Genomic DNA, 23,218 nt, shown 5'->3' with positions numbered 1-23,218 from the left:
TCACATTAACAGTGTCAACTACAATTATACCAAACAAAACATCATTTTCAAAGCCAAATTCTGAATTCTATTTAGAGAGAGAAAGCCTTTATGGTTTTCAAGTAGCTAAACTGTGGAAGAAGCAAAAAAGGCAGTCCAAAGCTCTACAATTCTGTAAAGAAAGATTATAACATATTCTTCAAGGCGTACAATTGAGGGGTGGGAGAAGTCAGCCTAACAGCCTAGTGATTGCTATAAATAAAATGAAAACATGTCCAATGTTTGCCTTCAACTATCCTTCAGCATAAAAATACTATTCTTAGTTTTAAAAGAACAATTAAATCCTCCTTAAAATAACCAATAAAACCACCTCTGGAATGTTGGTTGATAACTAATACCGTAAGAAGTATTAATGGGCAAAAATACTTAAAAAAAAATTCTCTGGACATGTAATAATTAAAGAACAAACTCTGATGACATCTCTCTACCACGTCCAAGCAACGCAACAATCCATAGAAATGAACTTCACAGATACATTCTGGCCTCTCTTTCTGTATACGTGTGCACACACACACACTCACAGTTTTTCCTCCCACGTTACTCTCAGAGTCAGGGACTGCCAGGCATTTGTTGAGGCATAAGTGCCTACAGGGCCTACCTCGCAGCTCTGTAGTAAAGAATCCACCTGCCAATGCAGGAGACACAGGTTTGCTCCCTGGGTCAGGAAGATCCTCTGGAGAAGGAAATGGCAACCCACTCCAGTATCCTTGCCTGGAAAATGCCATGGACAGAGGAGCCTGGCAGGTGATAGTCCATGGGGTTGCAAAAGATGCAGATATAACTTGGCGACTAAACAACATAAAGTGCCTCTATGGTGAATGGTGTCAGACTGCTTCCAAAGAGTTCTTCTGTCCTACTTCTCTGGATAAAAGGTACTCTCTTTATCTAATCTGTGGACACATTTTACACAAAAGTACAGGTGGCTCTACGTTTTTCCTATCGGGTGAAATGCAAGCAGTTGGTGACATTTAATTTCCTTATTGCTGTGAAGTATTTCCTGACCCCTTGCTATGCCACACCACTGCAGTTACAGTGAGTCTGCCCTCTGCGTGTGTGGTGTGACCATGACCGGACAATCCAGGGGAGGGGAGAGCCAGCAGGAAGCCTGAGCGAGAACGCCTGAGCTGTCAGATTCTCCCGTGAACTACCATATCGAAGATTCAGTCAGCTACCAGTATGACAGTTCATAAAGCAACTATCTTTTTTTTTTAATGTTTGAAATTCTTTCTTTAAAAACAAACAAACAAAAAAAGCCAGACCAAGAGACCCCCAGCTTCAGCACCTCATGTCTCTGTTCCCCACAGAGTTCTGCCACACGCACTGCCTCCCCACCCACAGCCTGTCTCCTCAGCTCTGCTCACATCTCACCTCGGTGAGGCTTTTTCTGAGGTATCACCCATCCTCATTGATTCTTTATACACCATTCATCACCACCTGATAAAAACCCGTAACTGCTATTTACTGTTTACTGTCTCCCATTCCAAGGACCCAGACTCTGTGTGGGCCGGGGCATGCCTGCTCTGTTCACAGAGGCATCACTAGCGCCTACAGCACAATAAAGCGGGGCATATGCTCCAGGGTTTTCTGGAATGAATGAACCATCTTATGTAAGGATGAAAAGGCAAGAAGCAGTCAGTCTACATAGGCCATGTAGTGCAAGAGTAAGACTATGGATTCCAGAAGCAGCCTGCACGGGCTGGAAGCCTGGCCCTGCCTCTCACTGTGGGAGCCGTCCTGGGCAAGCTGCTCGCTGCTGGGCTCGTCGTTTCCTTTATAAAACAGGCCCTAATGGCACTTCCACCTTCACGGAGTCCTGGACCCTCTGGCCTCATCTCCGCCTCGCAGACTCTGCACCAGCCGCTCCATGCTGGTTCCTGAACAGGGCGACTCTCAGGGGCCCCGTGAGGCCCCATGGACTGGCTTCCTCACTCACTTCAGGCCCCATGTCACTGTCTGAGCGCCCTTCCCCGAGCCCTCGACGCAGAAAAGCCCTGCGCTGCCAGCTCTGACGCTACTCCCTGTTCCTGCTTTAGTTTTTACTCTCAGGTGTCTACCTAAGACATCATCAGGCATATGTGTATTTGATCACTGTCTACACTCCCCACTTGAGGGGAAGGTTCTCTGTTTTATTCATTTAGGGAAGATCCTGCTGCTCGGTAGGCCCCCAGTGAAGACGTGCTGGATGGACAGACAGAAAATCAGGGGCGATGGCCAACACACAAACAAGCACACTCACAAGTGGAAACACTGCGCTGGACCAGCGTTTGGAAGATGATGTGCAGTGCTACCCAGCCTTGTAGGAGGGGTCTGCCTTACGCAGAAAGCTCAAAGAAGACACCGCAGAGCAAGAGATACTGGTCTGGCACACTTTTATTATCTCTCACCCCAAATAAATCCTGTGGCCCTTCTTAAAAATCTGATCTTAAGGTACCATTTCTGTTAGCAACAACTTCACTAAATATCTGTGGAGGAACAAACATAAATTTATCCTTATTAAACTGAGCTTTGAAAATACACAGAATTTACTCACTAAGTATTTCTACAACTTTAATTTAGGTAGAAATAACAGAGATATCCTAAAATCACAGAGGGGGAAGGTGGGCTATACAGTGAACATTCCCCTTTGTCTAATACAGTGTTCAAAGGTAGCCAGATCCTTGATGAAACATGTCCAGCTGGTTAATGATGGAACTAGGCGTAGAATCTAGGACCTCAAACCTCTCACTGCTCTCTGCTACCAGAGACGTCTGTAGTTGGAATATTAAGTAACCTATTTCAAACAACCTCATCATACCACATACACCCTAAGAGACTCTCACTCCTCTCCTGTGGTATGTCCTCATCAGGATTTCTGTTTCTGGCACTTAAGGCTACAGAAACGCACATACAGACGAGGTGAGAGGGAGACGTGGGCGCTCACCTGAGCCTGAGTGTGTTCAGCAGGAAGAGACGTGGGCAGCAGGGCCCGGAGCTCCTGGACGCTTGTCTCTAGGAGGGTGGCATCTGCAATGCTGTGAAGGAAGAGAGGCAGCACCCTTCAGACCATCGAGATGCTTGTTACTGAAGACGAACAAATCCGAATTTACAATTTGGATATGACCATGAACAGAACTCAAGAAAAGGGATTTTTTATGAAATGAAGGAAATAAGTGTTTATAAAAAGTTTCCCTAAAATATTTCAGAACATGGGAAAAGATATCATCAGGTAAATGTCGGAAACCAAGAATTCCAAGGAAAATATATAGTGAAACCTATTACAAGCAGAATATAATAAAGTCCTTTCAGAAGGAAAAGACAAGAGAAAGATCTTGGTGCTTATGTCCCTATTTAAAATAGGAAAAGCACTTTTGAGGAAGTAAGTTCTGATTTACAAAGTAAAAACCAAAAAAAAGAAAGAAAAAAAAACAGCAAAAAAATTTAAGTCAGAAATAGCAAGGATGGAAATATAAGCCTTTCCTATAAGATTCTTTAATACCTCCATGCCCTCAACGTCACAAAAGACTCTTAACAGACTCTGCAGAAGCAAAAATATTCCTAACACTCCATTTTAACCATTTTTGAGATAGGAAACATTTAAGAAGGAAAGACAATCGCCTAGCAGTTTCGTTTTCCAACTCTAGTAGGAAAAGAAATGTAAACAGACCACAGTCTCATCTTGCTGCCTACTATAAAGGGCAGAGTAAAGAAACAGACACCACTGAGTGAAGCACGGCAGACTTCTTCCTCTTGAGACTGCCCTTATCCCAAAAAGAAAGAGAAAGCGCTGTGATTTGGTGAAGAGAAGGAAGACAATTCAGAGAGCAGATGTTCAAAGAGCAGAAACAGAGAGAGAGAAATGCAAATGAGCATGTGGGGAACAGGAGGTGGGTACACGTGGCTGGAATAAGCAGGATGTCCTGAGGGAAGGAACACTTTACTCAAGATAAGAGAGTATTGTAGACAACACCTCTTTTTAATCCTAATAGTCATCCCATTAACTAGTATTATTAATGACGCATCAGAGATTAAAGTGCCTTTACCAAGGCAGCAACACTAGTGAGAGAATGAACCATAATCAGGCCCTAAGTTGGACTGAATCCAATCTCCTTGGCCTTTTTAACTATACCATACAGCCAATCAGAAAATCAGAAAAAGTCCAGTCAGATGCTAATTAATATTAGATACATCAAAGAACCAAATCATGATTTCCTTAAAGTTTATCAGACTACTTTCTATTAAAACTTTCAGGCTCCCATAACTAAACAATTCCAAATGTATTTTAAAAATGACTTTTCAACCCAATGACGTTATTCTGATATGACCACTAGGGAGATGAAGCCCAGAACTCCTTCACTTTCATTCTGAACAATCAAGGAGACTTGTATCATATTCCTTGAGTGTGGCAGAGGACAAACTCCTGAGTTTTAAAATATCAGGATGGGGTAAGGGAAGTTTAACAGTTAGTGAAACAAAGCAACACAAATGCTTTAACAGATTGAAAATAAAAAGTGCCCAGACAAATCTGGCAAAAGCGAAAACCTTCAGTCTCCCTGCTTACCTACAGAGCTGCTCAATGAGACGGGTTCGTCGGAAAGCACCAGCAGTGTCTCCTGGAGCGGTCACCAAGAGACTGTCTAGGAGGCTGCACGTCGCGGAGAGGAGGGGCGGGGTGACAGACACACACTGCCTGGGCAGAGGAGCAGAGAGGGGTGAATCAGGAGGAAGCCGTGGAGACGCAGCTTCACGCTGACCTATTATTGAGATAGGTGTGAAAATTATCACCATTGTGTTTAGCTTGTGGTTACATACAAAATTCACAAGTTCTGATAATCAGATGAAAGTTCCTACAAGTGCTAAAGAGAGACAGTCTGCTGGGGAATTCCCCTAACTGCTCGGCACACCTCAAGCCTGAGGCCAGCTTGTCAGACATCCAGCTCCTCCAGCGTGTGTTTTTGTGCGCATGTGTGAGCACGCACGTGTGCATGTACATGTGTGTGTCTGAGGGACACCTCGGGTGACAATGTACCTCAGGACGAGAAGGGCAGGGCACAGTTCTGTGTCTCATGCACTCGGACACTGGGTAACAAACAGATGCACCACAATTCTTTTTGTTTTTAAACTAAGGGCCAGAAGCGTTTCAGCACTCAAAATATTTTTAATTTTAGAAAAGTAATAAGGTACATGTATCCTCGTGCTCAGTGGTAAAGAATCCACCTGCCAATGCAGGAGACACGGGTTCTATCCTGGGGTCAGGAAGATCCCCTGGAGAAGGAAATGGCAATCCACTTCAGTATTCTTGCCTGGGAAATTCCATGGGCAGAGGAGCCCGGTGGGCTACAGTCCACGGGGTCTCAAAAGAATCAGACACGACATAATGACTAAACAAGAACCACCACCACCCTACACTAATTAACAACCCCAGTGGGATCCTGGGCAACGCCCCACAAGGAAACAAATTTTTCTGCAGCGCAGCAGACACATAATCACAACAAGGAGGACAAATATATAAGCAAGTACAACTTCCAACTAGAATTGGTCAGATTTTGTAACCAAATGTATTAGGGCACAGCTAAGGCTTACTGACACCTAAGTTCTGAGAAAACTTTTCACTTTCAGAAATTCTGGATTTTAGAACTGAAGATACGAGAGTATGGAACTTTCCTAGAAGACTCGGGAAGGGACTGTTAACAAGACAATTTAATCTGCCTCAAGACTCCCTCATGACCTTTACTTCTTATTTCTATTTTAAGGAAACATTCTATTTTGAATAAACCAAACTTACACAAAAGTACAAAAAAAATTTCCGAGATACCCTCACCCTGATCCCTAAATAAGATTCCATTTATATGAAACATCCCAAACTGGCAAATCTATAAACAGGGAAAGCAGACTAGTGCTTGCGGCAGGCTGGGGAGAGCAGAGGAAATCAGGAGTGACTGCTAGCAGGAACAAGTTTTGTTCTGGGTGATAAAAGTGTTCTACAACTGACTGTGGTGATGTTTGCACAACTGTGTGAATACACTAAAAACCAAGGAATTGTACACTTACATTGAGTGAACTGTATGAATGTGAATTATATCTCAATGAAGCTGTTTAAAAAACAGTAACTCAACATACTCTTAGAAATAAATGTTCATGAGATTCGTTATCAAACTTCATTTCATGCTCTGTGTCCTAAGCTACTGAAAACAACCTGAGTTTGCTTCTTTTGTTCTTAACAGGATCAGGTGAGTACTTTCTAAAATTAAACATTTTTATATGTTGTTAACATAAATTACTAAAAACCAAATTGGGACACTGTTCAGGAAGTTCTGGAACAAACACTGTAAGGAAAATTCAGAGTAAAGTCTTACTTAAGCAAATATTTCTGAAGTTTTAGAAAGCATTTTCCCTGCAGATGCTCATATTTCAGTGTTTAAAATTACCTTCTTTTTAGGTAGTATATTCATTACAGATTAGGGATTTAATGCTACTGAATAAAGGCCTATCTACTGTCTTAGAAGAAACAAAAGCGAGCAGTAATCTATACAAATATATAAAGTGTGAAGCAGACAGAGCTGGCAACAGTCCCCAAAAGAATAAAATATACACACTGTCATTAATAAAAATAAATCCTAGGCTACTCAGCACGACCTTCTTATAAAACAGGGACTCGAAATATTTTGTGTGCTTTAAAACGAAAGCATACGCTTTGAAAAATCCTTACGAACCCACTTCTCATCACTTTCAAGTGGATTCACTTTTCAAGTGGCAAACTGAGGTGTGTTCCCGAAAGAAGGGAAAAAAAAATGAAGCTAATTAACATCTATCAGTTCCTGGATTCAAATACCAAATATCCATTATTATCTAATAAGGAACCATATGGCAATCAGAGTATTTACTTGATGGCCAAATTCCCATTTATTAGTTAAGAGTATTTGTTTGTTAATTTCTGATGTACGTATTCTGTTCTGTGACATTTCATTTTGTTCTTATCTGGACAGTTTGTTCTGTGACTTAATTTAGTTCTTTTATCCAGAAATTTACTTTCAAAATATCTGTCAGGACCAACTTGTCACTCTTCTTTCTGAAAGTAGAATGCCTTCCTAAAAGGATACCTTGAGCCACCAGCTGGTCATGTGTGACTTCAGGGTGAGGCGCCGTGGAGAGCACGAGGGACTGAAATTCAGCACTGCCCGATGAAGTTGCCACCTAGGGATCAGCAAAGGCAATTATTTTATACATGGAGCACTCACTGGTTAACATCACCAACTGGGAAATGAAACACCAGCAACATACACACAAGAAATCCTCACACAAAAAGGTTCATCACAAAAGCACACTAGTTAGTATAACTGAAAAACACTCCATGTCTTGAGAGTCATAACAGTTTTTGGAATGGCATTTTCTGCTTCTTAGACCTGTTACAGTTCATGTAAGTCAGTTAACTCAAAGGAGCAAAGTTTTGATTTGAAGTGCATGTAGGATTTTAAGGTCCTGATAGAGCCCATTCCCAGTCTTCCCCAGTGGTGCAGCAGTAAAGAATTCGCCTGCAAAACAGGAGATGCAGGAGACGTGGGTTCAACCCTAGGTTGAGAAGATTACCGGAACATGCACACAAAGCCCATTGCCACTTAATGCTCAAATGTTGAGAGACTAAGAAGCATACTACTTTAACTATGATTTGTTGTGTCTTTAATTTTCACTTCTTAATTCATAAGAGTCTTTTTAGTTTCAAATGGCACACACAAATTTTAATAGTGTCTATAAAAGAATTAGCAGAAGTATTAAGAGATTTTTCTCTATCTCTTCCCGTGTAACAAATGAACTGTTTTTAAAAATTAAGAACTATGCTGGTACTGTACTGTACAGTACTTCATAACTATACTGTACTTCATAAAACATCTTTTGGAAACATTAAACATGATAGAAATTCTGTAGAAAACAAAATTTCACATGCAGGAGGGGCAGCTGCGATGGCACAGGAGTGGCCGAGAGGAGCTACCCCACATCCAAGGTCAGGAGCCTCAGCCTAGAGGAGATACCCCATGTCCAAGGTAAGGAGCAGCAGCTGCGCTTCGCTGGAGCACTGTGAAGAGATGCCGCCCGTCCAAGGTAAGAGAAACCCAACTAAGACAGTAGGCACAGAGAGAGGGAATCAGAGGGCAGACAGACTGAAACCACAATCACAGAAAACTAGCCAGTATGATCACACGGACCACAGCCTTGTCTAACTCAATGAAACTAAGCCATGCCATGTGGGGCCACACAAGACGGTCATAGTGGAGAGTTCTGAGAGAATGTGGTTCACTACAGAAGGGAATGGCAAACCACTTCAGTATTCTTGCCTTGAGAATCCCATAACAGTATGAAAAAGCAAAAAGATAGGACACTGAAAGATGAACTCCCCAGGTCGGGAGGTGCTCAATATGTTACTGGAGATCAGTGGAGAAATAACTCCAGAGAGAACGAAGGGGATGGAGCCAAAGAAAAAACAACACCCAGTTGTGAATGGGACTGGTAATAGAAGCAAGGTTTGATGCTGTAAAGAGCAATATTGCATGGGAATCTGGAATATAGTTCCATGAATCAAGGCAAATTGGAAGTGGTCAAACAGAACATGGCAAGAGTGAATGTCAACATTCTAGGAATCAGTGAACTAAGATGGACTGTAATGGTGAATTTAACTCAGATGACCATTTTATCTACTACTGTGGGCAGGAATCCCCGAGAAAAAACGGAGTAGCCATCATAGTCAACAAAAGAGTCCAAAATGCAGTCCTCGGAGGCAATCTCAAAAACGACAGAATGATCTCTGTTCATTTCCAAGGCAAACCATTCAATATCATGGTAATTCAAGTCCAAGCCCCAAACAGTAATGCTGAAGAAGCTGAAGTTGAACAGTTCTATGAAGACCTACAAGACCTTCTAGAAATAACACGCAAAAAAGATGTCCTTTTCATTATAGGGGACTGGAATGCAAAAGTAGGAAGTCAAGAAACACCTGGAGTAACAGACAAATTTGGCCTTGGAGTACAGAATGAAGCAGGGTGAAGGCTAATAGAGTTCTGCCAAGAGAACACACTGGTCATAGCAAACACCCTCTTCCACCTACACAAGAGAAGACTCTACACATGGACATCACCAGATGGTCACACTGAAATCACACTGATTATATTCTTTGCAGCCAAAGATGGAGAAGCTCTATATAGTCAGCAAAAACAAGACCGGGAGCTGACTATGGCTCAGATGATGAACTCTTTATTGCCAAATTCAGACTTAAATTGAAGAAAGTGGGGAAAACCACTAGACCATTCAGGTATGACCTAAATCAAATCCCTTATGACTATACAGTGGAAGTGAGAAATACATTTAAGGGACTAGATCTGATAGAGTATCTGATGAACTATGGCCTGAGGTTCATGACATTGTACAGGAGACAGGGATCAGGACCATCCCCAAGAAAAAGAAATGCAAAAAAGCAACATGACTGTCTGAGGAGGCCTTACAAATAGCTGTGAAAAGAAGAGAAATGAAAAACAAAGAAGAAAAGGAAAGATATTCCCACTTGAATGCAGAGTTCCAAAGAATAGCAAGGAGAGATAAGAAAGCCTTCCTCAGCCATCAGTGCAAAGAAATAGAGGAAAACAACAGAATGGGAAAGACTAGAGATCTCTTCAATAAAATTAGAGATACCAAGGGAACATTTCATGCAAAGATGGGCTATATAAAGGACAGAAATGGTAGGGACCTAACAGAAGCAGAAGATATTAAGAAGAGGTGGCAAGAATACACAGAAGAACTGTACAAAAAAGATCTTCACAGCCCAGATAATCACAATGGTGTGATTACTCACCTAGAGCCAGACATCCTGGAATGTGAAGTCAAGTGGGCCTTAGGAAGCATCACTACAAACAAAGCTAGTGGAGGTGATGGGATTCCAGTTGAGCTATTTCAAATCCTGAAAGATGATGCTGTAAAAGTGCTGCACTCAATATGTCAGCAAATTTGGAAAGTTCAGCAGTGGCCACAGGACTGGAAAAGGTCAATTTTCATTCCAATCCTAAAGAAAGGCAATGCCAAAGAATGCTCAAACTGTCACACAATTGCACTAATCTCACACGCTAGGAAAGTAATGCTCAAAATTCTCCAAGCCAGGCTTCAGCAATACGTGAACCATGAACTTCCAGATGTTCAAGCTGGTTTTAGAAAAGGCAGAGAGACCACAGATCAAATTGCCAACATCCACTGGATCATCAAAAAAGCAAGAGAGTTCCAGAAAAACATCTATTTCTGCTTTATTGACTATGCCAAAGCCTTTGACTGTGTGGATCACAATAAACTGTAGAAAATTCTGAAAGATATGGGAATACCAGACCACCTGACCTGCCTCCTGAGAAATCTGTATGCAGGTCAGGAAGCAACAGTTAGAACTGGACATGGAACAACAGACTGGTTCCAAATAGGAAAAGGAATACGTCAAGGCTGTATATTGTCATCTTGTTCATTTAACTTATATGCAGAGTACATCATGAGAAATGCTGCACTGGAGGAAGCACAAGCTGAAATCAAGATTGCCAGGAGAAATATCAATAACCTCAGATATGCAGATGACACCACCCTTATGGCAGAAAGTGAAGCATAACTAAAGAGCATCTTGATGAAAGTGAAAGAGGAGAGTGAAAAAGTTGGCTCAAAGCTCAACATTCAGAAAACTAAGATCATGGTATCTGGTCCCAACACTTCATAGCAAACAGATGGGCAAACAGTGGAATCAGTGGCTGACTTTATTTTTCTGGGCTCCAAAATCACTGCAGATGGTGATTACAGCCATGAAATTAAAAGACGCTTCCTCCTTGGAAGGAAAGTTATGACCAACCTAGACAGCATATTAAAAAGCAGAGATTTTTTTTGTTGTTAACTAGGTCTGTGTAGTCAAGGCTATGGTTTTTCCAGTGGTCATGTATGGATGTGACAGTCGGACTATAAAGAAAGCTGAGTGCAGAAGAATTGATGCTTTTGAACTGTGGTGTTGGAGAAGACTCTTGAGAGTCCCTTGGACTGCAAGGAGATCCAACCAGTCCATCCTAAAGGAGATCAGTCCTGGGTGTTCACTGGAAGGACTGATGCTGAAGCTGAAACTCCATTACTTTGGCCACCTCATGAGAAGAGTTGACTCACTGGAAAAAACCCGGACGCTGGGAAAGACTGAGGGCAGGAGGAGAAGGGGACGACAGAGGATGAGATGATTGGATGGCATCACTGACTCAATGGACATGGGTGTGGGTGGACTCCAGGAGTTGCTGATGGACAGGGAGGCCTGGTGTGCTGCGATTCATGGGGTTGCAAAGAGTAAGACACGACTGAGCGACTGAACTGAACTGAAAAACTCTAAAGCTGAAAAAGCCCAAACTGTCAAACACCTCCTAGGTAAAAATTACTGTATCCTCCCATCAGTTTCTTTTCTCTGAGACAGCATAAACGTCCCATACCTGTGTCAGCTCCAGGTCCATGCATGCACGCAAATAAGTTGTGAACAGAACTTATGAAACAACCTACCACAGACCCAGACACTGTACAGCTCACGGTATCCGTACATTGATTCCCTATTTGTCCTAATCCTTAATGTAGGGTACCTTAGACTTGATCTGACAGGATGAAAGCAAAACCTAAGGTTATTTTCATTTGCAGTTTCTGATAGTAAAAAGAAAAAGAATTTGGAGAAAATGGCACAAGAAATTAATAGTTTTTAAAATCCCTCTTTCAACTTCTGACCTCTATCACCTCTCGCCACTTGAAGTATGACATTACAGTAGTAACAGCCAAGTGACAGAAAGCTGCAGCCAAAAGTTGTAAGCTGAGCAGAGAGTCATCTACAGATGGAGGCTAGATAAATCTCAGTCTCAATAAATCATTCACAAATAAGCATGTACTAAATGTCTTATTTCATATAACATTAGATCCACATAGGAGGAGGGAAAAACCTAAAGACATTTTAAAATTATATCTGCCTATAACTGGCTATAAGAGATGTGTTTTTATTTATTTATTTATTTTTTTAAGAGATGTGTTTTAAAAAAAAAAAAAAAGTTCCTGTCAATCGACATCCAGGTAAGTTTCAGTCTGTGAAGCAACAATCACATACTGAGACTGACGTCACAGCCACACAGGACCGCCAAAGGAGCCTGGCTCCAGCCACGAGCTCCCTTGGCTATAGGGGAAAAATTTTAGAGGACGAGGAGCTGAAATCCTCTGTCTTTTCACTGAACATCGCTTCAACTGACGAACACTCAGGCAGTCCTCTCTACTGATGAAAATGAAGATTACACTCACTGCAGGAAAAGAAAGCCTCTGAGGACCCACTAAATACCTGGCTCATTAGAAGAATGCAACAAACAGGCCTTCATAAACACTGGGCTCTTCCTCAGTATCAGCCGAGGAAGGGACAAACAAATTTTGAAAAATATGATTTCAGAAAGTATCTAATAGTTGCATTCTAACTTATCCCACCCCATTTGGTTGATAAAACATAAGAACGTCTTTCTAGACCAATATACTGTGTTTTAACAACTGACTGGGGTTATTTATATTTCTACTAAACAATCTGCATTTTTAAAATTTGCTATATTAGCATGAAAGTGTTGGTTGTTCAATCGTGTCTGACTCTCTGCAACCCCATGAACTATAACCAGCCAGGCTCCTCTGTCCATGGAATGCCCCAGGCAAGAATATTCAAGTGGGTTGCCATTCCCTTCTCCAGGGCATCTTCCCAACCCAGGGATCGAACCCAGGTCTTCTGCATTGCAGGCATATTCTTTACCATCTGAGTCACCAAGGATTACTATTTTAATAGATAAAAATAAAAATGTATTAAGCTGACATGCTCTCTACTGTCCTCAAGTCTTGCTTGCTTGAAAATAATCTGCAAAGGACATTCATTTGATCATATTTAATAATATACACCAGTATGTGAATGTGTTATTTGTCATCCTGGTCTATAAAATAACTTTTAACTACCATCAAACAAATGTCAATTCATATTTCTTTAATATCAATTATAATGTTTCATGACATTTCACTCTGCTGAAGTATCTTTACATCTTTATAGCTATTACAGATTCTCTCTTCAAATCCATAAACCCAGACTCAGGTCTCCTGGTTAATCCCATCTGGTCATACCAGTAATCAAACTTAAGCCTTTCTCCCACACTCCAAACAACTCCATGCATCTTCTGAATATCTAATGCTTCCAGCACCACACAGCTCGGTATTCAGTTATTTTCTAATTATGCTTTATGTCTCAACTAGACTTTCAAATCTCATATGTGGGCACTGAATTCTAAGACATATTTGAATATCTTTTTAGCTCCTTGTAAATGTGTACATAATATAAAAAAGAAGGTGTTGATCCTTCAAAGCACATTTCAATTGCCACTTCTCACACAAAATCACCCCCTATTTCATCATTTCTTTTCATCTAAGCTCACTGCACCCTCCCTGTCGCATCTATTTCGGCACCAGTCACATTTGCCTTGTGGTGAAGGGGCATGACATCACGGCCAACGACCTGCGCACAAAAGCCAAATGCACTTCTGGATTCAAGTAACGCTCGGCCAGTCAGCAATGCTGGAACCCCGCACAAGACAGTTACTCATTCCATGCCTTCATCTCTTCTTTTGTAAAATAGCGATAGTAAAAATGATTTTCAGTTTTTTAAAGGGTATGAGGACCCATGAGTAAAATTTCTCTATAAATGTTAAAATAAAATCAGCTTTCCTTAAATTAGTGCTCCGGAAAGTTTGAAAGAAATCACATATTTCACAAAGAAAAGCTCAAAAGGAAATGACCCACATGTCCTTTACTTTGAAAACTGATAAAGCAGACATAATTCTGCTCAAGATCACAGAAAAGACCAAACTTTGGTGTTAAAGCTGTTGATACACACTGGTATTTCCAAGGCATAAACACCCATCTAGTTTGAATATCTCTGAGAAGTAGAAATGTGATTTCAGGAGGAAAAACAGCTGATGCCTGACCGCCCCACTCCCACCCCTGCCCTGGGGAAGGGGACAGTGAGCTGAGGAAAGCCATCTCTAAAAAGGCTTTATTTATAAGGGCAACACCCCCAAGGTAAGAGTGACACTCCTTACTCTATCTGTAATTCACAAAACATACAAGCTGCAGTCAACTACACCAATACTCATTAGATAACACCATTCCAGTACCTAATGCGGCATCAAGGCCACAAGGAAGGCAACGGCCCAGGCACAGTGCGCTGAATGGCAGGACCCACACTGAAAGGTAATGCTCTCCTTGGAAAGACAAAGTGGGAGAACAAACCGATCAACAAGTTGTGTCTTTTCTCAATTCTTGAAGACATACAAAACTATGATTTAAATAACCAGAGAAGCTTATTAGCAAGATTTGCATCCATTTAACTGATACCTTAATTTGTAATTTCAACATTTTCTTATACCTGAGGAAGCATTAGTTGGTCTGGGTACTGACTGCTTAGGTTTAAAGTAACACTGACATAATGAATAACAACTCTCCACATTTGTCTCCTGCTGGAAAAAAAAGATATAGTACCTCTCATATGATAAGGAAAACAAGACAATTCATATTACTGGAGTAACTAGACTAATTTTTGTGAATAAAAGTCAGCAATTTGGTGAATAAGTTACCAACACCAAAACTCTTCTGCTTGGAAACCAAAAAACAAAGAGCGAGCTGACTGTAAAATTTCTAACAAGTAGTCTTTTGAGAAGTAAACATAGGACTATACACAAGAATCAGAGAAGACAATGGCGACCCACTCCAGTACTCTTGCCTGGAAAATCCCATGGACGGAGGAGCCTGGTAGGCCGAAGTCCATGGGGTCACTAAGAGTTGGACATGACTGAGTGACTTCACTTTCACTCTTCACTTTCATGCATTGGAGAAGGAAATGGCAACCCACTCCAGTGTTCTTGCCTGGAGAATCCCAGGGACGGGGGAGCCTGGTGGGCTGCCATCTATGGGGTCGCACAGAGTCGGACACGACGGAAGCGACTTAGCAGCAGCAGCAGTAGCATACAAAAGAATTCTTAACAACAGATTTTATTGGTATATACTTCTCAAAGTCTATGTGATATCCTCACATAAACAAGTTGAAGACTTGCATAAATAGTTCAGTTCAGTCACTCAGTCATGCCCGATTCTTTGTGACCCCGTGGACTACAGCATACCAGGCTTCCCTGTCCTGGATTAATAGAGGTGCTTCTATTTTAATTATTATAATAAGTGACATATTTACAAAGTGTTTCTCGGAAAAACTAGTATCTTAATCTGTAAGATTTATATATTATTATAAAATAAAGAAATATAAATGATTGATTTGCTTTTGGGTTTTGTAAGTCTCCTTGTATAGAAAAAATACAACTTGGTTATCTACCAAGCAGCTAAGATAACTCAGAGTTACTTAGAGCAATTACTATTTACTACATACCTTCTATAAACAAAGAACTGAAGTAAGTACAGATTTCAAAGTTAGCCTATAGCCCTTTAAACAAGAAGGGTAAACCTAAGAATTACTATTTTTAAGCACATAACTAACACTATCCTTCTATGAACTATTTAAATAGCCAATTACTATAGTTCTCTTTAGCACTGAGTCATATCATTATGTCTCTTACTGAAACAAAGATACATACTGTTTCTAGCTTGCAAAAGAGAGCATCACTCCTACTGGAATTGGCATAATTATTCTATTTTTCTAAATAAAGGTTCAATTTAGCACTAAACATAAACTCTTCTGAGTCTGGAGGCAGGGGAGGGAGGGAGACTCTTAAAACTTAGCAAAAAGTACCACTCTCTTGAGAAACTGCGGGAGGTGAATCTTATTAATGCCTGTATAATTATTTAATTCTCATATTATTTTTGCTCCTGGAAGCAGCCGAGTCAAACCTTTGCCTTCCTAATTGGTTCTACTACACAGTGATTGTTCCAAAAATACATTGCAATGTTTTCCAGTTGAGAATGACTTTGTATGCTTCCAAAACAAATGAAACCTAGTATGTTATTATTTAGAAATACTTAGTGTCTCAAACTTTTTAGAACAAAGCAACTTACAAATAAAAAGGAAGAAAGGCAGGCAGGTGTACATAAATATCAAGCATTTCAGATAATTAAGACAAGCTTCTAAAAAAAAAAAAAAAGACAAGCCTCTATCTGATGCAAGTATTTAGAAATGTGTTCAAAGTCATCAGTACCACACTGGAATCGCCTGAATGGGTCAACATTCTTCAAACTGTCTGGTCCTTAAGCAAAATTTCAGGGTAATCAAGCACTGATAATCACATGGTGTTTGTTTTCTTCGACTACTGTGTGCTCAGTCCTGTCCAACTCTGTGCGACCCCGTGGACTACAGCCCGCCAGGCTCCTCTGTCCATGGGATTCTCCAGGCAAGAGTACTGGAGTGGGTTGCCATGTCCTTTTCCAGGGCATCTTTCCAACCCAGGACCAAACCCACATCTCTTACATCTCCTGTAATACTGGCAGGTGGGTTCTTTACCACTGTGCTACTCGGGAAGCCCTTTCTTCTGCTACTACTGATAAATATTTTAAAACTTTTGAACTTCTATTAAAAAAAAAGGTAGAAAATAGGTTGAAAGTTCATCTAAAATTATATTCAGTACACTTATTTGAGCCAGGTAGAACCTAGTTCCAGACAGACAGCACTTCAACTAAATCCCAGTTGCCATGATGATCATAACCTGATTCTTCACATCCATTCTTATCCCTCCACTATGTAAATGCAAATTTTCGCAGAAATTCAAAATGCAGCACTTCTGTGTTCTTTGGAAGTACCATTGTTTCCGATGTAGAGAGAGAGCTTGGATCTCGATCTTGACTGGACATTCGAGATGGAGCCCTCCAGAACTTGAACGAGTCATCTAAACCTGTGACAACAGGAAAACTGTCAACATAAACAGTCTCTGGGTATCTTAACAATTAACAGGAAGAGTAGTCCTTACGTGAAACCAGTCCAGAATTAAAGAAAAGAGTATTTATACCTAACTTTTCTCATCCGTAATTAATATATACAGCATGTTTCACACAAAAATAGCAATTAGTTTACTATGCTTTATAGCTTAATCTAACATAATTTATGGAGAGCACCAGTTCCCAAACTTCAAAGTGTAGAAGAATCAAAGAGAGCTTATTAGAGAGGTTTCCTGAGTCCTATTCCCAGCGATTCCATTCTGCAAATCAAGGGGGGGGGGGGCATAAATTTGCATTTCTAACAAGATGGGAGCAGATGTTAATGCTGCTGGTTCCAGGGCCATGGTCCAGTGACACCAGTACAGAAAATCCAGACACTTAAAGGGGTAGCTTCCATAGGGATATTTGTTTAGAATGTTCAGGAACTTCATCAAATGTCATTCTCTTCTTAATTCCTCCAAGAAGTGAGCAGAAAAGTGAGTTAGAAACGTACACTTAAGTATTTCAGGATAAAGAAATTTCATGTTTACAAGTTACTCTTAAATGGCTCAGAAAAAAATATATATATGCATATAAATAAATAAATTTTTCTTATATGTACATACATACACATGGGAGGGCAAATACAGTAAAATGTTAATATCTGGGAATTCCTTGTTCTACTCTTAAACTTTTTCTGTGGGAAATTATGTCAAGGTTTTTTAACATTATTTTAAAATTTAAATTTTTAAAATTTTTATTATTTATATTTAAAACTATTTTTTCATTATTAAATTATTTATTATTATTAAATTGCTATTTCTTTTTATGAGACACAATTATTATTTATAGGCACTAAGATCTTATACTTAGGAAATCCAAGAGAATCTACAAACAAGTAGAAATTAAAAGATTTCAGCAAATATTTTGATAGATGAGTAATATGCCAAAACAGGTTTTCAATATACTAGCAAAACAAATTAGAAAATTTAGTAGGAAAAGTCTCATTCTTGATTGCCTGAGAAGAGCCTTCCAAAAAAAAATTTAAGACATAAATAGAGGAAAAAACTATAAAATTTTACTGAAGGGCATGAAATAACTTATGAAACATTAATAAGATGTCAAAAATGGTTTTCATGAAGAATTTATAACACAGAAAAATGCTTAGGCAATGTTTAGTGAAAGGAGGAAATACAAAAATGTACATAAGATATGAACACAATTATATAAAACAAACAAAAGCTATACAGAAAAAGGCGGCTAGAAGGAAATATACATCCTAAATGCAACACTGGCAACTTCTGGGTAGTAGAACTAGATATGAATGTTTTCCTGTGTATTTTTCATTGTTTTTCAAACATTTTGTAACCAACACAAAGGTTTTAAACAATTTAAGAAATATATTTTATTAAAAATATAAACATAATACCCTTACCATTTAAATCATTGCCTTCAGAAGGTCCATTAGGAGCTGAACAATCGAAATCAAATGCATACCGTCCCAGGTAACAATGTTTTACCATATGATTTAAATGTTCATAGAAATGGCAGTGGTATAAAAGAGCCTGGAGGGCAGGTTTTCCTATGAGAGACAGGCCAGAGTCCTCATCATGGACACAGGGGCCCTGTAGGAAAAGAGGGAGAGAGAGACAGGAATTTACTACATAATTTCTTCAAAAAGACCCACTGTCTCCCCACAGTCCCCTTAAGGAAACAAATGCTACCACACTCCTTCACTTCTCTCTGTCCTTCCACACGTACACCAGCCTGACCCTGACCTGGGAAGTTAATCCAGCTCTCTGCTGTCAAATAATCCACTAAAGGCAGAAAGCTGATCTAGTCTTTCTTGAGGGGCCACTTAGATTGAAACGTTTCTATGAAATGGTACAGCTCTAGTCAAGTAATTATGTACCTCAGCCACAAATACAGTAAAAGTAGTATGTTGCAACCCACACAAAATAATGAAATGATTTGTATTAAAATATCTGAAACAATGTGATCCAAGTTATTTTATTCAAAATTATTTTTGTGCCTATCAGTAAGCTAGATAAAGTGAAAACGCTCATTAATATCCACAGTAAAATCTGTTTGTCACTTTATTTTCCACTGAATGAACCCTTCTTCCAAGGGCATTTCACATGTGTGCACGCTAACACAAACACATGCGTATGCACAAACACACACATATACATTTTCCAGCTGAAGGCTGAGAAGAATCTACCATTGCATAGTTTTAAACTCTTTGCACTTTTTTTCCAAATAATTTTTTGAGGTGCCACTCATGATGTTTCCTGGAATATCAAAATGACAAAAACCAAGCAATCAGTGAAAAGTATGCCAAGGATCAGTTTAAAGTATGCAAATTATCACATCACCAGGTGGACAGGGAGGCCCGGCGTGCTACAGTCCATGGGGTCACAAACAGTCGGACACGACTGAGCAACTGAACTGAACAGAATTGAGTTCATAACTATTTCTATTTTTCTGAAAATGATAATATAGTTCAGACTTTTAAAACAGTTCTGTTTTAAAGAGAGAGAAAAATAAAAACAAAAAGCTAAGTGCCAACAGGAAAGGTCTGCAAATATAGCATTAACTATGAAATTTGTATATGTGCCACACTTCTCATGCCCCCTGATCACCAAGGAAAGATGAACCTTTAAAACTTACTATCCAGGAGGAACCAAGATGGCAGAGGAATAGTACGGGGAGACCACTTTCTCCCCTACAAATTCATCGAAAGAACATTTGAACACTGAGCAAACTTCACAAAACAACTTCTGACCACTAGCAGAAGACATCAGAAAAGCGCCCAGAAAAGCAGCCCATCGTCTTCGAAAGGAGGTAGGACAAAATATAAAAGATAAAAAGAGAGACAAAAGAGCTAGGGACGGAGACCCTTCCCGGGAAGAAAGTCATAATAGAGGAAGTTTCCAAACACCAGGAAACCCTCTCACCTGCGAGTCTGGGGGAAGTTTTCGAATCTCGGAGGGCAACCTAACTGGGAGGAAAAATAAATAAAACCCACAGATTACGTGCCTACAAGCAACTCCCAGCAGAAAAGTACCCCAGATGCCCGCATCCACCACCAGCAAGTGGGGGCGGAACTGAGAGGAGCCGGCGGCATTGCTTAGGGTAAGGACCTGGCCTGAATGCCCTGAGGGCAATTGGAGGGAGCTAACGTGAGATAGCAACTTAAACTGTGGGATAGCAGGAGAGAGAGAGAAAATTAACACACTGCTGGCCGTTGGCAGAACAAAGGAAGAACTGAGCAATCCCAGAGAAGAGCTAGCCGGCTGCGGACCGGCCCATTCCCCGCCAGGGGCAGGAGGCAGTGGGGAGGGGAAAGGGGCAAACTCGGCCCCAGAGACGGCACCCCTACCAAGCTGCGAATAGGCCTCCAGTTTCTAACCAGTTTCCTGAGATTCTGGATGGTTGACATCCGCCGGGAGGGTCACGGCTAGAGGCCAGCTCCCAAGAATAGACACAAGGCGCACACACCCGACTGGTGTGCAGGGAAACTGAGGCTGGGGCCGCGGAGGGGAGAAGGCGCACTGCACCCGGGGAGAGTGCGCCCGTCAAGCTCCTGGCGGCCTGAGCTGCTCGGGCGGGGAAGGCACAAAACGCAGGCCCAACCGAGTCCGCGCTTTTGTGGAGTACCCGAAAACTGGAACCACACGCAACGCAGGGCCCGCTCCACCTAGAGCAGCCGGGAGCCTGAGCAGTGTAGACCGGGAAGGCACACACCCCTGAGTGGGGGCAAACCCAGGGTGGCCGGAACACTGCGAGTGCTCCCCACACACGCCAGCGATATCTGCCTGCAGGGCCCCTCCCTCCCTGCAGCGCGACTGAACCAGCGAACCTGAACAAGAGACCACCTCCGCCCGCCTGTGTCAGGGCGGAAATTAGACACTGAAGAGACCGGCAAACAGAAGCCAAATAAACAAAGGGAGCCGCTTCAGAAGGGACCGGTGCAACAGATTAAAATCCCTGTAGTTAACACCGACTACACCGGAAGGGGCCTACAGATATCGAGAAGTGTAAGCTGGAATGAGGAGCTATCTGAAACTGAACTGAACCCACACTGACCGCAACAGCTCCAGAGATAGTCCTAGATATATTTTCACCTTTTTTTTAATTTTTCCTCTTTTCTTTTAAAATTCCCTATTACTCCTCAACTTTTTTTCATTTTCATATATTTTTACTATTTTTTTATTAGAAAAAAAAATTTTTATTTTTTTTCTCTTATTTTCTTTTAAAGTCCTCTATTACTCCTCTATTACTCCTTAATTTTCATTTTCATTTCACTATAACCTTGCAAAAAAAAAAAAAGAGGCCCTATTTTTAAACTGAACTTCATATATATTTCTAAAATTTTTTGTCTTTTTGTTTTTGTTTTTAATATTGTATTTTTAAGAGTCTAACCTCTACTCTAAATTTTTAATCTTTGTTTTTCAGTATTTGATATCAATTTTGGACATTTAAGAATCCAATATTCAGTACCCATTTTTACTCAGGAGTGTGATGATTACTCTCTCCCCCTTTTGACTCTCCTTTTTCTCCCCCAGATCACCTCTATTTCCTCCCTCCCCCTTCTCTTCTCAATCCAATTCTGAGAATCTCTGTGGGTGTCTGGGCTATGGAGAACACTTTAGGAACAGAGAACTGTGCAGATCTGTCTCTCTCCTCTTGAGTCCCCCTTTTTCTCCTCCTGCTCATCTCTATCTCCCTCCTCCCTCTCCTCTTCACGTAACTCTGTGAACCTCTCTGGGTGTCCCTCACGGTGGAGAATCTTTTCACCATTAGTGGAGAAGTTTTATTACCAGTGCTATATAGTTGGAGAGGTCCTGAGACTACTGGAAGAATAAAACTGAAATCCAGAGGCAGGAGACTTAAGCCCAAAACCTGAGAACACCAGAAAACTCCTGACTACAGGGAACATTAAGTAATAAGAGACCATCCAAAAGCCTCCATACCTACACTGAAACCAACCACCACCCAAGAGCCAATAAGTTCCAGAGCAAACGCAAATTCTCCAGCAACGCTGGAACACAGCCTTGAGCGTCAACATACAGGCTGCCCAAAGTCACACCTAACACATAGACCCATCTCAAAACTCACTACTGGACACTCCATTGCACTCCAGAGAGAAGAAATCCAGTTCCACACACCAGAACACCGACGCAAGCTTCCCTAACCAGGAAACCTTGATAAGCCAATTGTCCAACCCCACCCACTGGGTGAAACCTCCACAACAAAAAGGAACCAAAGACCACCAGAATACAGAAAGCCCACTGCAGACACAGCAATCTAAACAAGATGAAAAGGCAGAGAAATACCCAACAGGTAAAGGAACATGAAAAATGCCCACCAAGTCAAAAGAGGAGGAGATAGGGAATCTACCTGAAAAAGAATTTAGAATAATGATAATAAAAATGATCCAAAATCTTGAAAACAAAATGGAGTTACAGATAAATAGCCTGGAGACAAGGATTGAGAAGATGCATGAAATGTTTAACAAGGACCTAGAAGAAATAAAAAAGTCAATTAAAAATGAATAATGCAATAAATGAGATAAAAAACACTCTGGAGGGAACCAACAGTAGAATAACAGGGACAGAAGATAGGATAAGTGAGGTAGAAGATAAAGTGGTGGAAATAAATGAAGTAGAGAGGAAAAAAGAAAAAAGAATCAAAAGAAATGAGGACAACCTCAGGGACCTCTGGGACAATGTGAAACGTCCCAACATTCAAATCAAAGGAGTCCCAGAAGAAGATGACAAAAAGGAAGGCCATGAGAAAATACTTGAGGAGATAATAGCTGAAAACTTCCCTAAAATGGGGAAGGAAATAGTTACACAGGTCCAAGAAACCCAGAGTCCCAAACAGGATAAACCCAAGGTGAAACACCCCAAGACACATATTAATCAAATTAACAAAGATCAAACACAAAAGAACAAATGTTAAAAGCAGCAAGGGAGAAACAACAAATAACACGCAAAGGGATCCCCATAAGGATAACAGCTGATCTAACAATAGAAACCCTTCAGGCCAGAAGGGAATGGCAGGACATACTTAAAGCAATGAAAGAGAATAACCTACAACCTAGATTACTGTACCCAGCAAGGATCTCATTCAGATATGAAGGAGAATTCAAAAGCTGAGAGAATTCAGCACCACCAAACCAGCTCTTCAACAAATGCTAAAGGATCTTCTCTAGACAGGAAACACAGAAAGGTTGTATGAATGCGAAGCCAAA

General features: G+C 40.8%; 1 protein-coding gene across 5 annotated transcripts in view; it reads right to left on the bottom strand.

Moving 5' to 3' along the window:
- RTTN (rotatin) overlaps positions 1–23,218 on the bottom strand; it is a 119,007-nt gene that overhangs the window by 21,107 nt on the left and 74,682 nt on the right. For all 5 annotated transcript variants that reach the window (XM_061131162.1, XM_061131159.1, XM_061131161.1 and 2 more), the window contains 5 exons: positions 18,395–18,584; positions 16,846–16,937; positions 7,116–7,209; positions 4,577–4,769; positions 2,960–3,050 (listed from right to left, as the gene is read on the bottom strand). In XM_061131162.1, the coding sequence (XP_060987145.1) occupies positions 2,960–3,050; positions 4,577–4,769; positions 7,116–7,209; positions 16,846–16,937; positions 18,395–18,584 (660 nt within the window). The remainder of the gene's footprint in view (positions 1–2,959; positions 3,051–4,576; positions 4,770–7,115; positions 7,210–16,845; positions 16,938–18,394; positions 18,585–23,218) is intronic.

Source organism: Dama dama, chromosome 27 (genome assembly GCF_033118175.1).
Source record: "Dama dama isolate Ldn47 chromosome 27, ASM3311817v1, whole genome shotgun sequence".
NCBI classification, from domain to species: domain Eukaryota; kingdom Metazoa; phylum Chordata; class Mammalia; order Artiodactyla; family Cervidae; genus Dama; species Dama dama.
The sequence above is the reverse complement of the archived record's forward strand: the minus strand, read 5'-3'. Positions and strand labels throughout refer to the sequence as shown.